The sequence below is a fragment of the Enhydra lutris genome, unplaced genomic scaffold (genome assembly GCF_002288905.1).
Source record: "Enhydra lutris kenyoni isolate GAN:26980312 unplaced genomic scaffold, ASM228890v2 scaffoldscaffold28, whole genome shotgun sequence".
NCBI lineage: Eukaryota > Metazoa > Chordata > Mammalia > Carnivora > Mustelidae > Enhydra > Enhydra lutris.
The window spans coordinates 12,524,748-12,550,613 of NW_019154112.1; the positions used below are offsets into that span (position 1 = coordinate 12,524,748).

Sequence of the window (25,866 nt, forward strand, 5' to 3'; positions counted from 1 at the left end):
ATTTGTTTATACCTGGGACCAGTCCTAGCCTGACAGGTGGCTAGGAGACAGCCTCGAGGAGCTCTGGCCTAAAAGTATATGCAGGGCTGAGGTTTGGGGAAATCGAGGAACTTGCTATAAAAATACTTATTTTTCTTACCTCCAACATTGCAATGATTTATTTCTAAAGAAGAAAAGCTCTTGCCACAAATTGTAACTACAAAATAAAAATAGTATGTGTGCTAAAAATGTCTATTCAAATTCTACTTAGGTAATCTAACAGCATTTTGAGAGAATAAAATGATTATAAAAGGTAAGGAATTACTATCATAGTCATTTTGAAGTTTTCATTCACATGCTTTTACACAAATTGTTGTATTTTGTATTGTATATTGTACTTCATACAAATGGTCCCATTACAATGTTTATGATATGGAATAAAAATTTTCAAAAGAGCATGTGTCTAGTGGTCTACATTCAACTAGGCTCAATGCAGAGAAAGGGATTTGGGAGTCTGAAAATAGATAACTCATCTGTAATGAGCTGGAATTCTACTAAGAGATATAATAACATGTAACAGTAAAATGTAATAACAATATATAATAAGGGAAGCACAAAGCAAGTGTATAGAGGTTCAAAGAAGAAAGCACTCATGCAATTGTGGGAGAAATAAGAATGATTAAACAAGGACACAGCTTTTAATGGGTTGAGCTCCTAAGATGCTCCCATGTCAGTGGGTGAAGGCGGAGACAGGACCGGGACTGGATGGGAGCCCAGGTGAATAAGTGCAAGCAGCAGAGTAGGGACAGAATGTGTGCTTCCATATCCAGGAACCAGGGATGGGATCCGTTATGTTCTGTATATGTTTTACCTATAAATGAGTAGAGGATGATGACCCTCGAAAGTTAATCAACTGATAGATGCAGATACTAGAATCCCAAGGATTCCAATATGCACTGAAATGGGCAAGTAATGAGGAGTCATAGCATTTTTTTTTTCTTTTTAAGCAAGTGAGTCCATGACTAAGGTCAAAAAGCAGAGAAGAATCAGATAAACTTGTGTGGAAGAGATTAGAAAAGGTGGATGCTGCAATAAAATGGTTAATGGACAAAGATGACCTGGACTAGAATTATTTAGCAATTTCAATTACCTATAGCATTTTATACATGAGATGATCCCCTGAGCACATCTTATTATCCCCAATTTACATATGAGGACACTGAGGCCCAAAGCCAAACTTTGACTCCACATCCCAGGCTCTTAATGTCTCACTGACCCTCCCCACTAGCAGGTGGTGTTCAGGGGAAGAAAAAAGCAGGGTCCCTGAAGGAAGACTTGATGGCAGTGGAATCTGTCACTAGGAAAGGTAAGAAGTAGAAATTACTTCAGGTGACAAGACGGATTTGGTGGTCAGACAGAAAAGCTCTTCTGGTGACACTGAAGATGATTGGCTAACCCAGCTGGAAAGCTCTGTCAGGTGTTTGCAGGAGATGAGACCTAATGATGCAGATTTGTGGGTGCTGCTCACAAGTGATAGCTGAAGAGAGGGAGAGAGAGAGAGAGAGAGAGAGAGAGGATTTTGCCAGGACTTCTCCAGGGTGGGGAAATGAGGGGACGGGACAGACAGTGATGAATAATGTAGGTAGAATTATTACCCAGCAACGGATTTGAAGTCAAGAATAAGAGAGGGAGGCGGGGAGGGGAGAAAGAGAGAGAGAGAGAGAGAGAACAACGAAGAACACCGGGGGCAGGATCTTAGGGTCATTCGTAAGTCAGGACATGCAAGGAATGGGAAATAAGTGACGATGAGGAATGTCAAGGACTAATAAAAATAATATATATATATAATATATATAATAATAATAATAAAAATAGTGTCTTGGTAAACTTTAAACCTAAAAAGCAGTTTTACTAATTGCATTGATTTTAATTGCATTAAGTGGTTCCTAACACACATTTATTTTTATTTTAAAACAATGTCAGATGAAATGAAGAAATAAAAAATAGTAAAAAGTGCTGCTTAATTTTTCTGTTTCAATTTGAGAATGATCAGCATGTTGCCAAATATTTCTAAATTGGACCAGGTAGGGTAATAGAAGATTACAATAAATTGCTTTTTAGGTTTCTGCCATGAAACCTTTCATGAAGTTGTGAGAGTTTTCCCAAAGTCTTATCTGACGAGCAACCCGATAAGACAAATTATGACAATTATTAACTCCATAGTAACAGGTTTGAATAATGGACATGTAATACTTTCTGGTATACACATTGATTATTTTAGACCCCAGTAGTTCTTCCTTAATTCTGCCTATAAAATTTAGCTGATTTGTTGCAGAACTGTGGACTGGAGTAGGTAATAAAACCCACATTTTTCAGGAGGATCAGATGCTTTCTTAGATATTTATTAAGCAATAGGTGATCTCTCTTGCCTATGGGCTATCTTCAAGTTCTGATTTATTTCCCTACTTTTTAGAATGTATCTGAGGTGACCTGGCAAGAACAAATAGAACTCTGAGATGAAAGAAGTCAATACCTAGTGCCACCTGCTGTCAACAAAGAACTCGGAGGTTGGTTTTAGGTGAGTGACTGGCGTGAACGCTTGGGTGCAACATTGTTTGCAATGTCCCAAAATCTCCAGTGAAAACATTTGCCTTAACCTTTAGAAACTGAACAAGTAAGAATATAATTCCTTACAGGATAAGCATAGGACATCTGATAGAAAAATAAAAATCCTAACAGAGTCGGGGCTTTTTAAAACCACTATTAGTTATTACCCTTGTGGTTTGGAATGAAAAATGTATGTGATTTGTATATGAGTATTTCATTACAGAATAGTATACTTTTTTTTTCTCTTTGGAAATGTAAATTTTACACTCACATATTTGGATTTCTTTTTTTTTTTTTAAGATTTTATTTATTTATTAACAGAGAGAAAGATCACAAGTAGGCAGAGAAGCAGGCAGAGGGAGAAAAAGAAGCAGGATCCCCGCTGAGCAGAGAGCCCGATGTGGGGCTCGATCCCAGGACTCTGGGATCATGACTCGAGCCGAAGGCAGAGGCTTTAGCCCACTGAGCCACCCAGGTACCCCCATATTTGGGTTTCTAATAAGGATTATGCTTAGCTTAAAAATACAGTGGTCCATACAATTTAGAAGACTGACTTATGAACTTGTTAAATGTGTCTCTATCAAAGACAGATGTAGCGATGGTGATCAATTCACCACTCCTCCAAATGGGAACTGAGGAAAGAATAAGTCTGTGTGAGCTTGGACCTCATCCTCCTCTCTGACACTTGTCTTCCCCACTCCGAATATTATATACCTGGGTAAGCAGGTAGTAGCAAACAACCTTGTAGGTTAAGAGGCAGTGAAAATGTCCTCCTGATGAGAGAAAAAGTTGCTGGGGATGGGATGGCAGGACTACAGAAGGTCTACGTCCTGATAGCACATTACTTTATACCAAACATGTTCCAGTGATACTCAAGTTGCTTCCTCTGCTCTCCATGGAACAGGAACAGCAGAATTGAAGAACTGAAAATCTGAAAATGAGTATATCATCCCATTTTGTCCACAATGACTAGTTAATAGTTGTATTTTTTTAAGTGACAAGTATAAAGAGATCTTATTTTGGCTGAACAATGAGTTGGCTAGGGAGACTTGAAATGGATTGTCTGTATTAATTGATTACAGGAACCATCCCTCAGTATTTATGAAGTGGTATAAACAAAATAAAATTCTGCAATCTTGTTCAGGAGATATCTCAATTTTGACCAGTGTAGCTGAGGCAGAAGTCAGTCTTCCACTCTTCTGTTAATTTTATCACCTAGCTTTTATTCGTTTGTTTATTTATTTACTCACTTACTTATTTGTACTATAGGCTAGTGCAACCCAAAGGGTAATCTGCAGTATCATCAACATCACCTAAGTGTGTGTTAGAAATGCAAATTTGAAGGCCCATACTGGACCTACTGAATCAGAACCTATGGGGGTTTGGTTTAGGAATCTGTGTTTTAACAAGCTCTCTGGGTGATTTTTAGGTCTGCTAAAATTTGAAAGCACATGTCTGGACAATGAGTACATGAGCTCAAAATAAGCAAGCTTTGTGATTCTTCCTACCAAAGCTAAATAAAAGAAAATCACTCAGAAACCAAATGGAATCTTTTTTGGTCTCCAAAGAAAGCATATCCCATTGGACAGCAACCTTGTAGAGATAAGAAATATCAATCCCAGAACGGCATTTTCTCTTAAATTGGCGGCAGCGGGGTAGGAGGGGACTTTGTAGTCACCTTATTACAGAGCACAAATTCAAATATGAATGCAGTACAATGTTCAAGACAAGTTTGGGATTACAAACATTACTGCTGACTGCCTTTGGTATGAATACTTATGAGTTAAATATCACAATCATTGCTACGTTTCTGGTGTAAGTTGTTATTACTGGGTACATTCATGATATGGCTCTCTTATTTCCCAAGTTTTTCTCAGAGCATTCATTCTGTAGGCCTTACTCACCATTTGTAGATAAAGCAACTGTAACTCCAAAAGGACATTTTATGTATAAATTAAGTTTAACTTCTACCCATGAATGGTACGACCCAACTAGTATTACTCTTAATGACCAAAGAATAATAGATCCAAGAACTGGAGCTCCAGGAATATCCAGCTCCTCCCCTGGGAACAGAGGAAGGAGGTTCCCAGGAAGCCTACAAGTTTACATAGGCTTAATTTATCAGCAACATCTGCCTTCTGAAGGATATTAACCAGGGAAATATTGTGGGGCGGGGGGCACAGAGCCTAAAAATAGTATGTTTTCACATTGTAGCAACACAAAATCAGAGAAGCTATTACCTTCCTACTATTTTAACCCTCAAAGTCTGAGGATGTGCGATGAGATGGAGATCAATGAAATCATTATTTGGTGAATTTGACCAATTTAGAAGCTAGGCAACTTAATTGCCTCCCCATAGCTACTCTATTCCTCAACTAACAGTATTTAAAATATACATCTATAATTTTTTCATCCCTCTAACTCTCTTTTCTTATGAAGACAAAAATAACATCATACTTTTGGTAATGATACTTCTTCATATGTTTACTTTATCTATTTTCCAATAAAAAAATTTTATTCTCTTTGGGAAAATATTTTTCATTTTCCACTTTCAGTAGACATCATAACAGCTTTTGATTAAATCCAGATCATTAATCATTATTTTCATTAATTATCCAAAGATGTGTGTATATTATACTTCTCCTTCCTGACAACACAGGGTCTCTTGGCAAACTTGATTAATTTGTTTTGCATCCAAATTAAGTGAAGCATAGAAATAAATACTAGTAGTTTCCAACAATCTGAAGAAAAATTAAGGATAAACAGTTTGAAAAATAATATTAGGAAAAAAAACACATTGTCTTAAAAGAAGCATTTTTTGAGGTTTTGTCAGTGACAAAAATAGAAAAATGCCTTAGTAACTGTTGAGAAAATTTCGAAGTTTTCTCAATTTATATTGTCAATATGTAAATTTGGAGCAATGTAAAGATGGAAATTAGGATTGCTTCTTATCATTTTGAATTCACATGGCCTAAAGAATTAATAAAATTAATTTTAGATCTTTTTTAAGCTGTAAAAAATCTTATTGACATGTCATTAATCTCAGAGTCCAGTATGCTGGACACAAAAATAATATATATTGACCACAGAGAAGCAATTGTGCAAGAAGTTGGAATGCCAATATATAAATCAAATCCACTATGGAAAACTGAGTTATTTATAAATTCTGCCCTCTTGACAAAATAATGTGGGAATGAGATGACTGCCCACAGAAAAGATAAAGAATAAATAGAAAGGAAATCTTTCTTTATCTTGGTAAAAACACTCTATACAGAGGCAGAGGCATATTTGAAATTAATAGTCATGTATAATTTTTGATGGATAATGCTGATTCAGTTTAGGACATTACCTTGGTAATATAGTAACTCATTTTACCCCTGTATAAGCACTCATTTGTGAATTATTTAGCTGATTGAGTAATTCATTTTAATTAGAAAATGTTATTTATATACTTGGTGATTTCAGGGGATTTCAAATCATATTACTGAAGACGGTAAAATGAAAACGTTAAGGTTAATACCAAATATATATATACCACAAAATATATCACCAATATATAATATCACATATATAAAAATATAAAAAATTATGGGTTTATATGAAAATTTTTCACACTGCCTTAAATCACGAAAGCCAGCAAACAAAACTAGGGTATAAGGTATAACATCCTTTTAGTAAATAGAAATGTAAAATGTTTTCCAAACAGCAGGTGGCAATCTTTGTAAATTTGACTGCAGCAACACCATTTTAACTCTATATATGCAGATGAAAGACAGTTTAAAAGACAGGTAGAACCTTGGTATGCTCACACTAGTTTACGTAGCTTCAAATATTAAAAGGGCCTTATTTAGTTATGACTACTGCCCTAATAAAATTTCTTTCTGGTTATATACATGTTCTTGTTTAAATGATTCTTAATTCTTATGCACCTCATGAGGAATTTCACGGTACTTATCTTGTGTAGGTCTCCTCAACAAAATCCTACTTGCTGGTTCCTTCATACATATCATTCTGAATGATGTGGCCTTAAGAATTAACAAAGCTAATTCTAGATCTTTTCTAAGCTCTAAAAAAATCCTACTGACATATTGTTACTCTTAGTCCAGTTTCTATTGATACTAGCGTTGGACTGTGAGAAGTCTTTAGAATTCAGACGACGGAGAAATACAAAGCTTTGACTCAGGGTTCTCTCTCAGAATGCCTTATTTTGTGGTTAGTGTTGTTTTGTTGTTGTTGTTTTCTAAATTGATGTAGTCATGTTTGGTAGAGCAGAAATCTATTGCTTTTGAACCGAAAAGGAAACTCAACAGCTCTTCTCTCCATACCTTCTGAAACCAGAAACAGAGAGATAAGCTAGCTTGCCCACAAAGCATTAGTAGCAGCAAAAGGACTCTAATAGGGTCTTCGAATTCTTTAAGTTCCGCATTCCTTTATACACCGCTGTGACACTTGGAAATTTCATCCTATCATTTTTCTAGCATGTTTATAGCAACTTTGCCTATGATATCATTCTAAAATCCTAATTTTCATTTATTTATTGAGTCTTCAGTGTGTCGATACTATTTTATGAAATGTATGCACAATTTGAAAGGAATCTTTGTCATAAATGATTTCTTGAAAATATATAATCAATAATCTGGGCAATTTTTGACTTTTCTTTTTTTTCTATGTTTATATGTAAGATCCTTTATTGTAACAGCATTTCCATTCTTTCACTACTAATTAAGACCTCGTGTTTTCATTTCAAAATATGTTCCTCATAGGAGAAAATGGCACAAGGGCAAGGAAATGGGCATGTCCAAAGTCCTACATGGAGACAAATTAACAGCAGAATTCAAAAGGTTCTGAATTCCAACATCATCTCTTTATTTTTGCACTCAGCTATCTAACACTTACGTCTTTCTATTTCTACTATAAATTATAGAAGGCGACTGGTTTTGTGTTCTCAGTAAACAAATATTTCATGAACGTAGTGAAAAAAATACTACCCCAAACCAATTTCAATCCTATGTAGCCATGTTACTGTTCAGTGTGGCTTCTTTTGTATTATTACATTTCTCAATGGGATTTTGCAGCAAATAACTTAAAAACCCATGGAAGAAATAGTCTAGGACACATACACAGAGGAAACCCCATACATTATGGAGAAAGTAAATTGCCACTTATCGTTAGTGGTCCTCCAATGGATGAAGTACTGCCCTTAATGATGGGAATTTTAAACCATTTTTTTTTTTAATCCGGTAACAAAACGCTTCCCTTGAGATCATGTCAATTCGTTCTTACCAGGACATCGTTGCTCACTGCATCTTCTCACTTCTTCTCCGGCGCCTTCACACTGCTGCCCTGTGACTGCTGCACCCTGACAAGTCCTCATTCGCCTTTCCCAGCCGCCATCACAGGACTTGGAACATCCGCTCCAATGACCCCACTGATTCCACTGACCATTGGCTGAAAGAAATGTGTCATGGTCAATGGCAGTATCCTACTGCAACTGTTTGAAGAATTTTAAAATCTGAGGACCGTTACTGTTTGTTCAACGTTTATTAATCTACCACTATGAATAAACCCTACTCAAACATTCAACTTGCTAGTCAAATACAGAGCACTATGATTAACTCAAGTTTATATAAGTTTGTCAGAATCTTCAAAGAGACACTGAAACTTACTTGTAAAAAGTACCAGTTCAGTGCTAAACCTTACCAACTTCATCTATTTTTAATCTAAGAATCTCCAGAATTTTGTTGCTTTATTAGTGTAACATAGAGTAGAATGAACTCTGGTACCACTGGCTTCATTTACCAGAAATACATAATTATCTAATTATTCCAAGACTGTCTGGCATGGTTCTATCACATTTTATAAACGGCAGGCATTGTTTAAATGTAGTAATCGGGCCTTACCTGTACACTCGGGGTTATAGCACTCTCGGCTTTCCGCCCACGGCCCTCGGCATTCAGAGCCCCCATGAGCCGCTGCAGTACACTGCCGGCTTCTCTGCTGGGTCCCATTCGAGCATGTCACAGAGCACTGACTCCATGAACTCCACTCTTGCCACTGTCCATCAACTGCCAAAGCAGAAAGAGAGACAGTGTAAGGAGATGTTCCAATAGAGAAGACTGTACAGAAACTACAAAGTAGAATTAACCCTAGAGGTGAGTTCCAACCGAGAGACACTAAGTGAATACAATGGAAAGTGATAGGCATTAATTTTTTATTACCCCCCCAAACTACTATTACCTTATTTTCTCACTTCTACTTCCTTTTATGTATCCAGTATCTCTCTCTCTCTCTCTTTTTAAGATTTTATTTATTTATTTGAGAGAGAGAGAGGGAGAGAGAATGAGAGAGAGAGAGCATGAGAGGAGAGAGGTCAGCAGAAGAAGCAGACTCCCTGCTGAGCAGGGAGCCTGATGTGGGACACGATCCTGGGACTCCAGGATCATGACCCGAGCCAAAAGCCGTTGCTTAACCAACTGAGCCACCCAGGTGCCCACCAGTCTTTTGAGCCACTTATTGCTTCAAAATATTTACTGATTACTCAACAATGCAAGACCTTGGGCTAGGAGAGGAGTACACAGAGCGGTGAACGCAGTAAATACTGATCAAGAACTTATAGAGCTCATGTTTTAAAGAAGGAACCTCTCTGATGAATTAAGCAATTAATTAAATGTTAAATAAATTATATAACATTACTTTAAAGGATAATTTCAAGACAGTAAGAGATTAGATGGCCTGGGGAGTCTTCCTTGACAAAGTGAAGTTTCAGATAAGCCTTGCAGAATATTGAAGAATAACGTATGGATGTTATGAGAAATACAGAATTTAAAAGAGTATGAATTCCACCCTCAAAAATCTTGTAATTTAGGAGAAGAATTACATTATGCACACAAATAAGTAAATAAAAGGTTAAAAGCAGTGACAACATGGCACATGAAAGCTTTCAGAGGATGCATCACAATGACTTAGAGTGACTATGCTAGATTAATACGGTGAGATTTGGACAATTTACAAAGGAGACAGCATTCACAAAGGCATAATTCCATAGACCACAAAATGCAAGTACACAAAGGAATTGGGCAAAAATATTTACTCAATTTAGAAAGCATAAACTAGAATGTAAGTGTTATAAATGCACTCATATATGACTGTCTGCTTTTTCCTATATCATTCCATGGTTCTTAGTTTCCTTACAGTGAAAGAGAATTCACTATAAATCCAGAGTTCCAACATAAGATAATACTGCTGTGAAAACCTATCCACCCAACCAAACAAACGAAAAAGCTTGGCAGAATATATGTAAGTGCTGTCAACCTAATTTCAGGCCTTGCAGGTAGCTATTAAAAAAGAAGATTGTTTAATAGGTATCTAGCTGTACTTAATAAACCTTTTGTGAGATTAAAAATCACAAAATGCCAATTTAATCATCCCATTGATGTAATTATAGCATTTTACTTTATAAAAGTACATGATAGACTCTTACTGGCCACGTATTCCATTCACCAGACAAACAAGAAAAGGCTAGCGAATCGATGGAATGTTATAAATTGTCCATTTCTTCTCTAGCTTGGCTTTGGAGATGAGTGCATTTTTCATTTCAGAACTTTGCCTTTCAAAGAAAATACTTATGAAACCTTACTATCCTAGGCATTATTAGAAGAGTGTAAGAAATAAGATTCATACATGCACCTTACCATCTATTGGCAAAAGAATGTACAGGTATTCAAATTTTTGAAAACATTCAGAAAGCAGCACATAAACAAAGATGAATTAGGGGATTTCAGCCTGATTCAATGCTAAATGACTAGAATAAAGGAATATGTGATGTCCTTGAGAATTCTGGTTTGAGGTAAACTTGTAGTTTTTAAAAATTTTTCTTTTTAATTTTTTTTAAATTTTATTGATTTATTTGACAGAGAGACACAGTGAGAGAGGGAATGCAAGCAGGGGGAGAGGGAGAGGGAGAAGCAGATTTCCCTCGGAGCAGGGAGCCTGATGTGGGGCTCTATCCCAGGACCCTGGGATCATGACCTGAGCCGAAGGCAGATGTTTAACTACTGAGCCACCCAGGAGTCCCTCTTTTTAATTTTTTAAATGAATGTAACAGTTTACAGACTCCCTGGCAAAGAAGACAGGATAAGTCTTTCTAGCTAAGATGTAGAGTCAGGTATGAGTAAGTCAAATGTGGAAATCAGAGAGAAGATAATTTGGCAGGGTGCTGTATTATTGGTGAGGAATAAGAAAAGATCTTGCTGAAAAGATTAGAAAAAATGAGAATATTTGTAAAGTGTTTTGCTCAATAGGCTTTTCCTGAAAGAAGACTTTGCATCACCATTAGATAAATATATATATATATATATTTTTTTAAATTCATACATTTGTAGCATTAGTTGTTCAGTCCTTTCTTCCAATGTATACATTTTATGTTTTGATTAAAGTTCAAGATTGAGTTAACATTAGACATTTGAGCGACATTTTGAGGTCCCTTTTATGATCATCATTAACATCATCAACAAAACATGTATATTAGGTACATAAGGTTTTGCTTATAAAGTTAGTTACAGAAAAGATACGGCAATGAAATTGAAGACATACCAAGTGGACGTTTCTGGTGTTCTATTTTACACTCAGAACTAGAAGTTCCTTTTATTAAACATTAACTGCACCATTATGAAAAACTCAATTTGACAAAGTAACTGAGGAAAAAGAGAAAAACTCAATATTCCTTCAGAGTGATAAGTCAAAGTTACTGGGAATTTTTCTCAATGAAAAATTGAGAAGTTAGAAACAGAGAGATATTTCAATTTAATTTAAAGCATTAGACAACGGACATATACACATGAAAAGTATGTCTTTTAGTGCCAAACATGGGGCATTGTTTTATTTCTTTTTTTTTTTCCAGTTTAATATCCTAGAATTAAAAAAAAAAATCAGTAATTGTGTTATTTTTAGGGAAATCAGTCCAAAGACCTTTCAGGAAATGGGAGTGTTATTTTACTGAATTGGGAAAAAGTGGAGGATTTTTGAGAAGTGGAAATTTAGAGTTCGTCTTAGACATTTAAGCATTTCCAAGAAGGACATACACATTATATTTCAGGCATAAGTGTTGAGATGTTTAAAAATAAAAACCATTCATCATGTGATCTATTTAATATATTTTTTATGACCGTTTATCTAAGTACTACAAGAAATGAAGGGCCTGGTTTTTTGTTTGTTTTTATCTGATGCTTATCTTAATCCTTCAGCCCTTGTATTCAGGTTTGCTTTCCACTTGGTTGACTATGGAGACAACAGAGAAAATCAACCCTTCTCCTTACCACCCACCCACCCCTGTGTACCACAGACTTCCAGCATTTGTCAGAGATACACCCCAGAATCACTGCAAACCCCCAAATCTGAAAATACTTCAAAGCTTTCTGTCTAAATCTGTGTTCCTATTGAAAGATGACTAACATCTTGTCATTTGGTCAGAAAAGTGTTACCAATAATTTGGGAAAATGGAAACACTCCAGACCTCTTCTTGGAATCTTCTAATGCACTCCTAGGTAAAGATTTAGAAGAAGCTACACTGTGACCCTTCTAGAGTGTGGGAAAACTGTGGTGATAAAGACCCGCCGAGCTCTGTTGTCAAGGAACATATACTCTGAGAGAGTGGTGGGGACAGATGATAAACAAATAAATGAATGAGCAAGAGTTTCAGCCAGAAGTTTTATAAGGACAACAAGATGAATGAGAGCAATGTGATAGGGTATGCTCAGCCGCGCCTCTCAGAAAAAAACACACTAGAGCAGGAGTCCTGAGTCACCAACAGAGCCAGAAATGTGAAGATCGATGAAAATCCCTAAACAAGAGCCAAGTCCTGAGGTCAAGAAAGTTTTGTGTATTCCAGAAAAGGGAAAAGGCTGGGGCTTGTAGGGATCACGAAAAGGGGGGAGTGACAGGAGATGGGCTCAATAGCATGCAGAAGCCAATTCCATAGGGCCCTGTCGTCCGTGTGACCAAGAAAGATCAGAAGCCATGAGAGGATTTCAAAGTAGGGAAGCGATGAGACAGAATTTATACTTTAACACTTAAGTTCGCAGTTGTGATTAGAATGTATTGTACCGGGGCAAGAATCAGTATTGTAAGACGTTAGGGGACTATATGGTATTCTAGACAGAGGTGATAGTGGCTTAGATTATGGTCTCATCAGTTGAGATAGAAGTGTATGAATTTGTGATATTTGCTAAAAGTAGAGTAGATAGGTTGGTAGTGGGATATAGAAAACCAGAGAATCAAGGTTGACTTGTAGATTTTTGGCTTATGAGAAGGGTAAATGGTGGACCCTTTTACTGAACTGGGTTGGACTAGGATTCAAACAGGCCAGGGGGTATATAGCCCTGAAATCAAAATGCCTATTTTGGACACATTGAATTTGTGATGGCATTATAATCATGATGCAGGGAGTCCTACATTAAATTAACTTTCCTTGAAACTATGCCTCCCAGATATATTTGAAATGTACTCATCCCTCCTTTCTTTCCCCCCTTTTTTGGAGCACTGTTTAGTAAATACTGCATTAAAGTACATAATTTCTTCTATAATATGCAGCTAGGTTAAGATTTAACACCTTCTTAGACTTTTTCAACTTCATTTCCATCATAAACATTTGCGGTTGGATTTTTTTAATAGTCTCATTTTTTCAATTTAGAAAATGCAAATGCCTATTACTTTATGAACCATCCTACAAAGGTGACTAAGAATAGAGAATAATAAGGCTGTGTTTTGAAGCCAGGAGAATGCTGAGAGATCAGCTTGTCTTCCCATAGTGCAGTGTGCTTCCTTATACTACAGTGTCACCCTGGGGACAGTTAAAGTTTCGCTTCAGCAATGTGACACATTACTAGATTTTCTGGACCCAGAATAATCAAAATTGCAAAGGTTAAATTGCTAGATTCCTGGGGTTTACTTTATCTGAACTTCCTCCTGCCATACATATAGAGTTACAATTGTGTTTACCCATCTGCCATGTACAGAGGCCAAATTAAATTCTGATACATTTTAATGAAAATATCATGTTTCAGTCAATTTTCACACCTTTACCAATAACTGGTGACAATATAGAATAGGTTGGAGAACAACCACCACAAGATAAAGCCATGAATATTTTGGATAATAAAGCTACCATTTTGGCAACTCTTTGGGGTTGATTATTGCTGATTGATGACGCTAACAATAGGGAGGAGTTTGGGGAGAAGAATTCTGTCCTGTCGTATGAAGCTATCTGATTTAGTGATGGCAAATTTGGAAAGCTCAGATTTTTTTTTTTTTTTTTTTTTTTTTTTTTGAGTTGGGAGTTAGTCAGGGAACTGGAAAGACCTCTTGATGGTATAACACTGAAAAACCAAAACCCAACCTCTTGCTTTGGGTATATGCTGGAGAGCATAAACCTGGTTCCCATTTGCCATTTTAAAATAAATCATAAAAGGGGAAAACTCAAAATGAAATATCATTTAAAAATTAGAATTAAAAATAGAAGCAAGTTATTAAGGTAAGGTTAAGAAGAATAAAAAAAAACAGTTGGGAAGTGAAGGCAAAGTTTGCATGAAAAAAGTTAAATAATAAAAGAAAACAAGCCAAAATTAATAAAGATACAGTTTTTTAAAAATTCATAAACATTGGAAGATCACCAGAACAGTGGTAAAAGTATGAAATGACACAAAATGAATACAATTGCTGCACAATAAGCCAGAAGGTTAAGAAGACAAACTGCAAATTAATTAAAGAACTGGTTAATGAGGTAACATTTGAGTTTCAAATTATAACATTTTCATGCAGAGACAACCAGAGACTTTTGAACCAAGGTCAGGCAAATGTTTAGCATCTTCCTGCTTACTGGCCTCATTGAAAGGGTTCCCTGCAGAGGGATTGTGGGCACATCACCCTCTCATACTTGCTGAGGAATCAAACTTTAGGTTCACAGGAGACTGAAGCCTTTTGCTCTAGGTAACAGAGATATTTGGGTCCAGCTGTGTTCCTGAGGACCTATCCTTGGGTGATGTTCATTCTTCTTAGGTTTTGTAAGAGACTATGAATATACCTGAAAAATACAACCTGACAGGATCTCTCTATTGAGGTTCTGGATTCACAGGGATTCATTTCTCAAATGCAGGACTACCAGTGAGACACAGCTCAGCCCCACAGACTGGCATGAGCCCTTATATGTGTACTTGTCCCTAGTTCAAACTAGGCAGAAGTAATCTGTATGGCCAAGGTCAGGCCACCCCCAAATGTGCCACTTTGACATGTCGATTATTTATTTATTTATCTATTTATTTATTTATGATTTTATTTATTTATTTGACAGAGAGAGACACAGCAAGAGCAGAAACACAAGCAGGGCAAGTGAGAGAGGGAAAGCAGGCTTCCTGCCAGGCAGGGAGCCTGATGTGGGGCTCGTTCTCAGGACCCTGGGATCATGACCTGAGTTGAAGGCAGAGGCTTAACCATATGAGACACCCAGGCACCCCATGTCGATTATTTTAAATAAAAGTTACTTAAGAAACAACCAAGGCAAGAAGAATATTATGTCCCTGTCCCTTGTCTCCAGAAAGCAAGAAGCAGATCTCCCGGGTGAAAGGTACCCTCCCAGTATTAGGGGGTAAAGAGACATCCTTATCACCAGAGATAGGAAATTTAGAGCCTGGAAGGTTCTATAAAATAACTCTTGTTACTGGCCCAAATTCTGTTCAGAGTTCCTTATTAATTGAAGCTCCCGAAATTAAGTTTTCTTTGTTCTGTCACTTCCTCACAGATTTATTGTTTTTGTCTAAAAAGTACAAAAATTGCCTGCCTTGGTCATTTCTTTAGGTCTCAATTTCATTATTGGGCCTCTGCACACACGTAATAAAACTTTGAGCTTTTGATTCTTAAATGAGCTGGAAGTCTTTGAAGGGTAGAAGGGAAAATGAAATCCTCCTCTACAAATGTCTTTGAGTCTATGATTAAGGCTGTCTGTAAGAAACAGAGCTCAAAAACTATCATCATATCCTGAATTTATTTTACCTATTTCTTCCAAATCCTTTACTTTTATTTTTTTTTAAAGATGTTATTTATTTATTTGTCAGAGAGAGTGAGAGAGCGCTCACAAGCAGGGGAAGTGGTAGGCAGAGAGAGAAGCAAGCTCCTTGCTGAGCAGGGACTCTATTCCAGGATCCTGTGATCATGGTGACCTGAGCTGAAGGAAGGTGCTTAACCAGCCGACCCACCCAGGTGTCCCAGCCAAATCCTTTACTTTTTAAAGTAATACTATCATAAAAATCCATAAACATTCTCCACTTTATGTTGTTTTTTACTTTTCAGGATTCCTTCACCTTATTTTAGTCACGTAGCACTCCCCTGAGATAGTAGAGAAATGGATGCTGGCTCCATTTTACAAATGAGAAAACTGAGGCACAGAGAATATGAATGTGTTGCTTAAGTAAATATTGATAATTAAAGATTAGGACTGAACATTACTCTGTGTCTTCCGAATTCCAGACTGCTGTGTTTGCCACTGAATCATTAAATTAAACTCATTTATATTTATTTCAGCTTATAAATGAAAACTAATTTGTCAATAATTCTTTCTTTTAGTCTTCAGTCTGTCACTCAATTACTACTTACCCCTATACGCTACATTATTTGTACTTTACTACACAGATTATATCAGAATAAGAACTGTCAAAGCTGAAACAAAGAGGACTGAATTTGAATCATTGGTTCCTTCCGTCTTTCAACTAGCAGAAAAAAAAAAAAACTTTATATAATTTCTGTATATATAATATATATGTAATATATACTTTATATATATATATTACTCTGAAGTAACATACTACAAAGAAAATCACTGTAAACCTTGAGGCTTTGAAGTCAGAATTTAACATTTTATTTCCCTAAAGAACTTAATTTTGGAAAATGCAGTATCAATTTTATTTTGGGGATATGCATCTATATAATTTTAAGAAAGGGCCTACCTAGAAAATGTAAACAGTCCATTATGTCTAACACTTTTCTTTCTCCATGTGAGTATTAAAAAAAAATAAAAAACATTAAAAACAGAAGCAGGGAAAATGATTAAATCACCCCAGACGAGGAATCACCATCAAGGTGACATCCAGGAACTGGTCTGACACAACTAAATTCAGCGCTGTTAGCTGCTTGCTTGGTGCTCACTGCAAGTATATGTTATCTCCTGTTGGATCTAAAACCATCACAGAGAACATTAACAACAGACAAGGTCACTTTGAGACTGTGATAAAGTGAGATAAAATGAAACACGGTCACAGGACAACCCACAAAGTTGCAAACATTCTCTTCTCCCAGCTAGTTAAGAGTGACTGTCACTTGTTCACCAATTACAGCAAATTTCCCTCCTCCTGGAAAATTCATTAAAATACCCAATCAGAGATTCCCCCCACCACATCCAGACATTTAAATCCAGAGCAAAGCCCCACTTCCTAAAATCCTCCTTGAAGTCACCCAAAAGAAGTCTAAACCCTTAATAAGTCTTTCTAACACCCTCTTTCCAAGATGCCCCAGAGTTTCTTATGTTAATTTTCCCTCAATGCCAAGAGTAAGGAATACAACTTGTTCAACTATAAGTGTCATCCCAATGGACTTTGACTTTAGGATGCTGACATAATAATAATAATAATACTTATACACCGTTTGCTGTTTACCAGGTTATCTCCCTTAGAGCATCTCACACGGTCCTCCCACAGTCCTGTGAAGTGGGTATGCTATTGTCCCCATTTATAGAGGGGGAACACAAGTATTAAATGGTGATACCTAAATTTAAATAAGTGTTTTCTTGTGGAAGGCCAGCTTCCACTATACCACATCAATCTATTATTAAATATACCCAGAAAATGTCCTGTAATTTTTTTGGGCAGAGGAGAACTAAAAATTTATACATGTCCATCAAGAAAATCATTCAACAGTAATGTATTGGATACTGTTAGTACAAAGTTGCACAGAAAGATAAAAAGGCAATGAAAGAGAATTTCCTTACATATACTAATTAATACCATGATGAATTCGATGTTTGATTAGGGATTGCAATGAAAATTCAGAGAAAAGAGAAAACATGGACTGCTACAAATTCTAAGTTTTGTGCAATAAGAAAAACAGACCACAAGGACCACTGGACATACACATACATACAGATACCCTTCCAGAATATCACATTTAATTATTGGTATAGATGAGAAAGGAGGAAAATGGGGTAACGTGTTTATAGTTAGTGAATGAATCATAGTGGATCCCTCTTGTTGCTCTATATCTCTCGCCAATCTCCCTCCATCAACAGTGGTCTCTGTTCTTAGATATGATGCAGATTAGAGACTGATAACATACTAGGAAATACCACATTTCCTAGGAAATACCCTTTCTTTTCTTTCCTCACTCCTTATATGGATCCCAGGCAGACAGTTTTCCCTTACCTCAAAAGAAGTGGGAGAAAGTTGGACATCGACTAAGGAAAGCACCTGATGAAAGTAGGATGTCATCTACTTTGTTGATGTCAAAATTTGCATAAATAAAACATATTTCATTATTTTTTTAATCATCCACTTCATTAGGGTGGTTATATATATTTCTTAAAAGTGTGATGCTAGATGCTGCTTTGCTGTTGCAATGTGATTCCACCCTGAAATATCACTGCCCATCACCACAAGGCACATAGTCAGAGCTTGTAAAGTTGGTGAGTTGAGACCCTATTTGTTGTTTCTATTGTTTCTTCTGTTCTCCCCTGGTCTCCACTTGACAACTGGCCTAGCCAAGGGGAACCAAGCATGGTCTTGGCATGTTTTCTTCATTACCCACATACTGCTTATCATAGTTTTACACCTTAAAAAGTTGTCTCTGGGATCTCAGGTTGGATGGCTACAAGAAATGTAGGCTAAAATCACTGAACTCTCAATTATCCCCACTCACTGAAGTGGAGTATTTATACATGTTTATCAGAACTGCATTCAACTTTTCACATGCTTATGTCTGAATCCTCCGAAGAGATTACAAATTTCTTGAGATCCGGACCTATATATTCTTGTCAGTAGTGTCTTACAACTTGTTGACACATGATGATGCTTTTATATATAGTGAAGGCACCTGAATCTAGCTATAAGACAGTTATTTTTAAAGAGAATTCCAAATGTTTGCACCAAATAAATCTTACATATTTCAAAAGCATAATGTCAAAATGTTTGGTAAAGTGTAAAACCTTTTTTTTTTTTTTTTTAAATCATAGCCATTAGAATTCCCTTGGGAATAGTAAGGAAATTGGGATACAACATGGTAAGAGTTTTATAACTTTTATGATCCAACTAAATTCAAGAATGGAAATAATAGTAAAAAAAAAAAGTAAATTTATTAAGTATCTGATATATATCCAGAATGACTGCCTATGAGAGAATATGAGCTAGGCCAGTTTTACAAATAATAAACATAAAATTCCAAAATTAAAGAAAGACCTACACAAAAGAAAGACCTAATTTTAATGGTCTGAGTGATTCCAACGACAGTGTAATACTTTAAAACACAACTAGCTTGAAAACATGTGGTTACTACTTCAGTGATAAAACAATTATATCAACTTAGAAAAATGAGTTTTCTTATCTGAATTCTAACAACTCAGCATCCTTATCTCTTGACCCCCAGGCATTTTACTTCTAGGAAGTTCATGGAAAATAGACTACGTGAAACATGGTTGATAACATTTTAACTGATCGGTGCCATTTTTATCTTTATACCAATGGGGATTTACCAAGGTAAAAGAAATAATAAAAACTAATATATTAAAAGAGATTCTATAGTTAGCTATTATTTTTCATTTCCCCACATTTTCTATTTTTTCACATTCCACGGACAAATAAGAATGAACTATATTTGACTTTGTAAATGTTACAGCTCAACATTTAAAAAAACTCTAAAATTTGTATAAGCTTGCCCTAATCTTTGGAGAAAGGGCAGGGCATTAATATATATATATGTGTGTGTGTCTATGTGCTTGTCTGTATACTTATAGAGAGACAGAAATAACAGAACATAACTGACTTCATAAATAGATTTTCTGGGAGTGATTTGCAAATAAGGGATCATAATTTTGACTCCCAAATATTCATAATTACATGAATATTGAATTGTACAAGTTATAGTCATAATTCATAGAATTCATAAAATTGTAGGAGTAAATATAACTACCATATCTTTAAATGTATATTTCTGATATAGGAACCTAGTAGTCTTTCTCCAAAGTAAAAGGGAACAAGCTTGTGAGATGACTGTTGGTTATCTACATTTTGGAGGACTTTCAGTCTCAAGATGTTTTAGATACTTAAAATTTCCAGAGAAACTGAATCATTGCTTCATGTCATAGGATATTACTTTGTGGAATTGAGAGTACAAACGGGACTGAATGTAAGCTGGATAATATGTTTGGAGAGAATTACCACGATCTCAGCTATGTTGCTTGCATGCAGAATGGGATAATGAAAAAGTCTCCCAAGGAGTAGATCAATGGTTATTTATATTGGTCTTTGCCATTCTAGCCTTTGCCATTTCCCACACATGTCTATCTCTTCCTCTAAAATATGCCTTGGCTAGTTCCCGGGAGATTCTGTCATTTCTATGTGTTTTTCCTCTCATAAGTTGGAAGCCTCTTGAATTGAAGATCAGTGTTTTTAAGTTTTTAGGTATTTATTTTATGTTTGAATGTTTCAACAACTTAAACAGCATTATAAAGACTTCTCTCTGTAATAATGGGTGAAGTCATCGAGTTCAGGCTAAAACAGCATTGAAACATTTAAAAGGAAACTAAAATTTAGGATTCCAAATATACTCTATGAACAAAATATATAGTCTTCATAATCACATGAAGTTATATGTCATTTCTGAGCTAACCATCATCTTATGCATCTAACAGCAAATCTATAAGGTTTGTTTTCCTAACAAATATCTATCATTTCCGTACATGATCCGCGGTGAAGCCCCACTCCTTAACTGAATGCGTGTGAGACAATGACTCACAATGAAAAGGACTGCCTCTAAATCAGTCTCTCTAGTTATAGTATCAAGGCAATAGTCAATCTTAAGTCTTTGGGGCTTCTTATAATTTTTCTAGGGGTGAAAATTGAATATGGACAAAATCTTAGTGGAAAGACTTAATATAAATTATAGAAACCGAAGAAAGGTGAGCTTTGGTACTCAGTCAAGGAAATATCATAAACCACTGCATATGATAAGATCAAGTAAGTGCCCAGTTTTAAGCAAGAAATAGTAACCAAAGGACACATTTTCCATTGTGACTGAATAAAGGTTGTGTTCATGATATTTCCTACGTATACCAGGGGCCACATACAAAGGACACAAATAGAAAGTTCACCAAATGCAGAATATGCTCACCTGGGCACAGAGCAATATTACAAGGCTTATGATGTGTTTCAGGTCCTTCACACGGCCTTCCTCCATACTGAGGAGGTGTGCACGACCTTGTTCTTGTTCTTTGGCCTCGACCACATGTAAATGAACATAAACTCCATGGTGACCACTCCTCCCAAACTCCATGTACTGTAATAAAGCAAAGAAGCTTCAACAACAAAAGCAGAGAGGTAAAGTCAAAGATTTTTTTTCTTAACTATAACAAAAAAAATCATCAAATACACAGTATGAAGATATTTTAAAAGCTCAGTTAACACTCCTATTTGCCAAAAGAATACAAAGGTTAATTTGAAAATTCATTAAAATAATGCAATATGACGTGCATTTTTTCTGTATTTGAACAATTATTTGTCATAAACATTAAATGTGTTCTTTCTTAGTGGAAACGCAGCTCTCTCCCTCAGTAAAATTGCTACAAGTTATTTTTTAAATACAAGTAATATAAACTTATAAGGTAGTATAGAAAACTAAATTTCTTATAACAGATATGATCTTCTGGAGTTAAGTTTGCATTTAAATATATAAGGGTCAACCTAATTCTTAAAATTTCAGGACTAATGACTTCGATGCTGTCAAAAAATAAAAAAAAAATCTGAAAGTTAGTGGTATGTATTTTAAATAGCTTATAAGCTTCACATTTTAGAAAACAAATGTATTTCTGCCATTTTAAAAATGTGGGCATTTAAAGTCATTGTCTTTGAATAAACTCTATCTACTCTGTCTTTTCAAAAACTCTTATCTACTCGCATAAGATTCTCCTCTTTGTCCTCTTTTAAAATGAGTGGAAAATAAGAAGATTTCTTTTTTCTTGCAATAACTTGATGCACTGGAAATCCTCCTAATAAACAAAAGTTTCTAGAGAAAGCAAATGATCTAATTAGGATTATTCCTAACGTAAGTATACATACACCAATACTTCAATTATGCCATTATGATGGGTTCAAACTAATCAGAAATATCAACAAAATTTGTGCTCCCTCCCTAAGAGCCACTATGCATACATATTGATATCTTTTGCATAAAGTCCACTAGAGTTCAGAGTTTAGATCCCTTCTTTGTCACAGTCAAATCACCAAGCTCATCCCAACTTTTAATATTTGGGATAGTAAGGAATAACATTCTGTGGATAATACACATAAAAAGAAGCTGGGCAAAATGTGCTCTTTGGCTCAAAAACTCCTATCTTAATGTTGAACCTCTGGTCTTAGTATGCTCTTAGAAGTTCATGAGCAGAAGTCCGATGGGACACCCACTAGAAGGAGAAGGGAGAGTAGAAATATAGAATGGATGATGAAAAAGATTTCACTTTCTCCTCAACTTTGGTAGGGGTAAGCAGATTCCAAACAAAGTGTCAGAGGAGTTATGCGAGTAAAGATAGTCTACCTAGACTGTTTTGCGTGTATGTGTGAACCAAGTTGTTACTTTAAAAACACATATATTATACCTTAATTATGAGGCACCCCATTCTCTTCTATTTATGCTATTGAGTTGCCCCAACTGGTTGTGAAAATACACTGAAATATTGAAAAAGTTAGCCTCGTTTGTGTAATGCTCAGTGAAAAATTCTTCAAGTTTCTGAGAAAGTTGCTAGAAAATATATTTTTAAAATATTACATAGAAAAAAAGTCAGAGAGTGAAAGAAATTAATATATTCACATTTTTCTCATTTAAGGTTGAAAAACCGAAACCACTTTGTATCTACTGGCATAAGATTAAATAATGAATCTATATTCAACTCTAAGGAAAAAAAATGCATATGCTTATATTTACATATAGGTGTATATGATCAATGATAGCAAAATATTTTTAAAATATTATATATGAATATATTTTGTCATATAAAACATATATCTTTAATCAATTTTTGCAAATTACCAAGATTTCTCCATTTAAAAACAAACTTTTCTTCCCCTAGAGTCTATAGATCATATTGCTGGTTCTGTTAATTTTCTCCTCAATCAAATCACACTGTTTTGTATTCGTTGAACAAAACCTAAAAGAAAAAAAAGCTGCTAAATTGGCAGATTTTTCTCTACTAATCTCAAAGAAATGTTGGTTAATCTTGGTGGTTTAGTTAAATCATGAAGCTGGAGTCCTCTGAAAAGTATGTTACTCCCTAACACTCTATTGTTCTATGGTGAAATTTCAGAAATTTCATGACTCCTCCACATCATTTATAAAAAAAATTTAAAAAATACTTAAAAAATTATTAATAATAATTTATTGTAGATATTATTGAATTAGTTGGAAATTATAACACATCTTATAAGTTTATAGATGCTATTCATAAGATTTATTTTAAAGAATATATTTTTATTTTAGCAACAAATTATAAATTCTTTTACTTTTCAATAAATTACGAAAATCTTTAAAGAATTTAGTTCATTTGGAAAATGTGCTTAATAAAACCAAGAAACTTTAATCAAATAAATCCATCTTTATAGTTTTCTTCTTTGCTTAGACACTAGCTATATTATCACATCCCTACTCTCTGCAATCTAAAGATGAAATGAGGAATATACAATACACAAATTATATTATTACCAGATTTTGAAATAAGCAGACAAATTACCTTATAATTTACATTGGGATGTATAAAAAAACTCCTTTAAGTGGAAGGTTTTTTTCTTAAGAAATATATAGATATGGATACTGTGACATGTACCAAAAAAAATATGTGTATATATATATATATATATATATATATATATATATATATATATCTCAAAACATTCCTTAGCCCAAATAAACTTTAAGGGATTAGGACACATATAGAGTAGACCAGTGGTTCTCAACCAGAGGCAATTTTGCCCCCCCGGGGACATTTGGCAATGTCCAGAGAAAGTTTTGATTGTCACAGCTCAGGGGAAGGAGGGACGCTACTGGCATCCAAGAATGCTCAGGCCAGCCTCCCACAACAAAGATTTATCCATGTCAAAATGTCAATAGAACCGAGGTTGAGAAACCCTGGAAGAGATCATAAAACTGTAAGTCAGAAACCAGGACAGTAAATACATAATTTAATGTAGCTCTTTACTTTCTCACTTTGTTATTTAACTCTATCATCTTCTGCTCTGAGTAATAGAAATTTTTGAAGAGACTATAATGTCCAAGCAACAATCTGCAAAAAGCTAGATGTCTTAGGATCCATGTTAGAAGTAACACATTATTATGCAATTTAATTAAGAAAGCCCTTCTTTTGAAATTAGAATAATACAAGTGAAAAGCAGCTAATTTATAACACTATGGATTAGGCTTTAGTAGGTCAAATAAATACAAGCTCAAATTCTATCATTCCATATATTTTATGGAAAGTGGCTTTGACATTCATTTTGTCCTTGTGTCATTTCCATTAATTAAATGCCAAACACATTTGAATATCCATAGTGTGACAACTAGGCTATTAATTTCTGAGCTAATTTTCTACTTGGGAATTTAAAGTATTATTTTAGAAAGATATTTACACTGTTTAGGTACTATTTAAGTTTTTTAAAATTACTTTCAGTTACAGTTTTCATGACATACTATATTTTTTAAAAGTACATATTTACCGGCATGGCAAGTACCTAAACAAAATACAGAATACAAAATATTTCATAATGAATACAATAACCACCTAAAAGATACCCTACTTCTTATAGTGAAATACTTATTCTATATTTTTAAAATAGCAAAGTTGCCAAATTAGTGTTCAGTTTTAGAAAATTAAAAAGAAATCAACAAAACTCTCCATTTTCTTCAACATCTGAGCTATAACAATGATTAAAAGACACATTTTTCTTATCGTATTATGTGACTAAATTTAGAAAGACAAACCTATAGTACATGAAGGTGAAGAGGAACTAATGATTAGTGTGTATTTCTTCAGTAGCTATAATGGTAGGAGGTTTAAGAAATTGAGGAAAACTTTACAATCAGAATATTATTCAGTTTTCTAAACATCAGACACAGAGTGAAAGGGAGAGTACTCTGGTCCCACTACAGATGCTTTCCTTGCCCAGTGAAGGGATTAATCAGCAGTCCCTGGCAGAAAGATGGAAGTTTCCATATGTCAGCCCTACGACTGTGGATAACAAGTGGCTGGAAAGTAAGCACTGAATGGAGAATTGCAGAGAAAACTTTAGCACCCTCTCAGACTTCCACTTGGGAATCCATTTACCATTAGACTCTACCCTTGTATGTTGAAGGGAACTTGATTTTTCAGAGGGATACTGAGAAGATAAATGTATATATCAAGCACAGCTTAATTCTCTATTGACACTTTTCTCATTGCCTAGAACAGGAACTTTGATACTGTAACTAGGGGCCAGCTTTAAATATGAGGCAATGTATTATACCCACACCTAGCTGAAAATCCACAAGCATTTACTCATGAGGTCATTTTAGATACAAAACTGAGAAATTTGATAATTTCGAAAACCTTCAGCTCATTTTTTTTTTCTTGCCTAACAGACCTAGAGTCTGTTTGCTCTCCTACCCCTGGTTTTGTCATCATTTTTTATTATCCTCCCCTTCCATTACCTCTGTAAGCACTTATTCCCTGATTTTTTTTTCCCCACTTGATGCTCCTTCTCACCTAGTTTAATTCCCACTGACTCTAATGGATTTTTCTTGTGTTCACTGGAAATTTTGCTGCTTCCTGCTAATTCTGTCTTCTCTTCCTCATAGTTTTCTGCCCTGTTTAGCTTTTAGTTCTACCTGAATCTGCTGCTCTGCAGATTCCATTATAAAGGGATTTCCCATCTCATGCATCAGCTCTCCTCATTCTGCCCACCATTTCCTTTCCCTCTTGTTTCTTCCAGATTGTCTTTTCTTTTATTGTGACAA

At 35.3% G+C, this 25,866-nt stretch overlaps 1 protein-coding gene across 1 annotated transcript in view; it reads right to left on the minus strand.

Annotated features, from left to right (window-relative positions):
* The window catches only part of LOC111152280 (adhesion G protein-coupled receptor B3), a 724,443-nt gene that overhangs the window by 405,328 nt on the left and 293,249 nt on the right, over positions 1-25,866 (minus strand). The window contains exons 6-8 of the mRNA XM_022510749.1: positions 21,004-21,168; positions 8,487-8,651; positions 7,870-8,034 (exon numbers count right to left, since the gene is read on the minus strand). Coding sequence (XP_022366457.1) covers positions 7,870-8,034; positions 8,487-8,651; positions 21,004-21,168 — 495 coding nt within the window. The remainder of the gene's footprint in view (positions 1-7,869; positions 8,035-8,486; positions 8,652-21,003; positions 21,169-25,866) is intronic.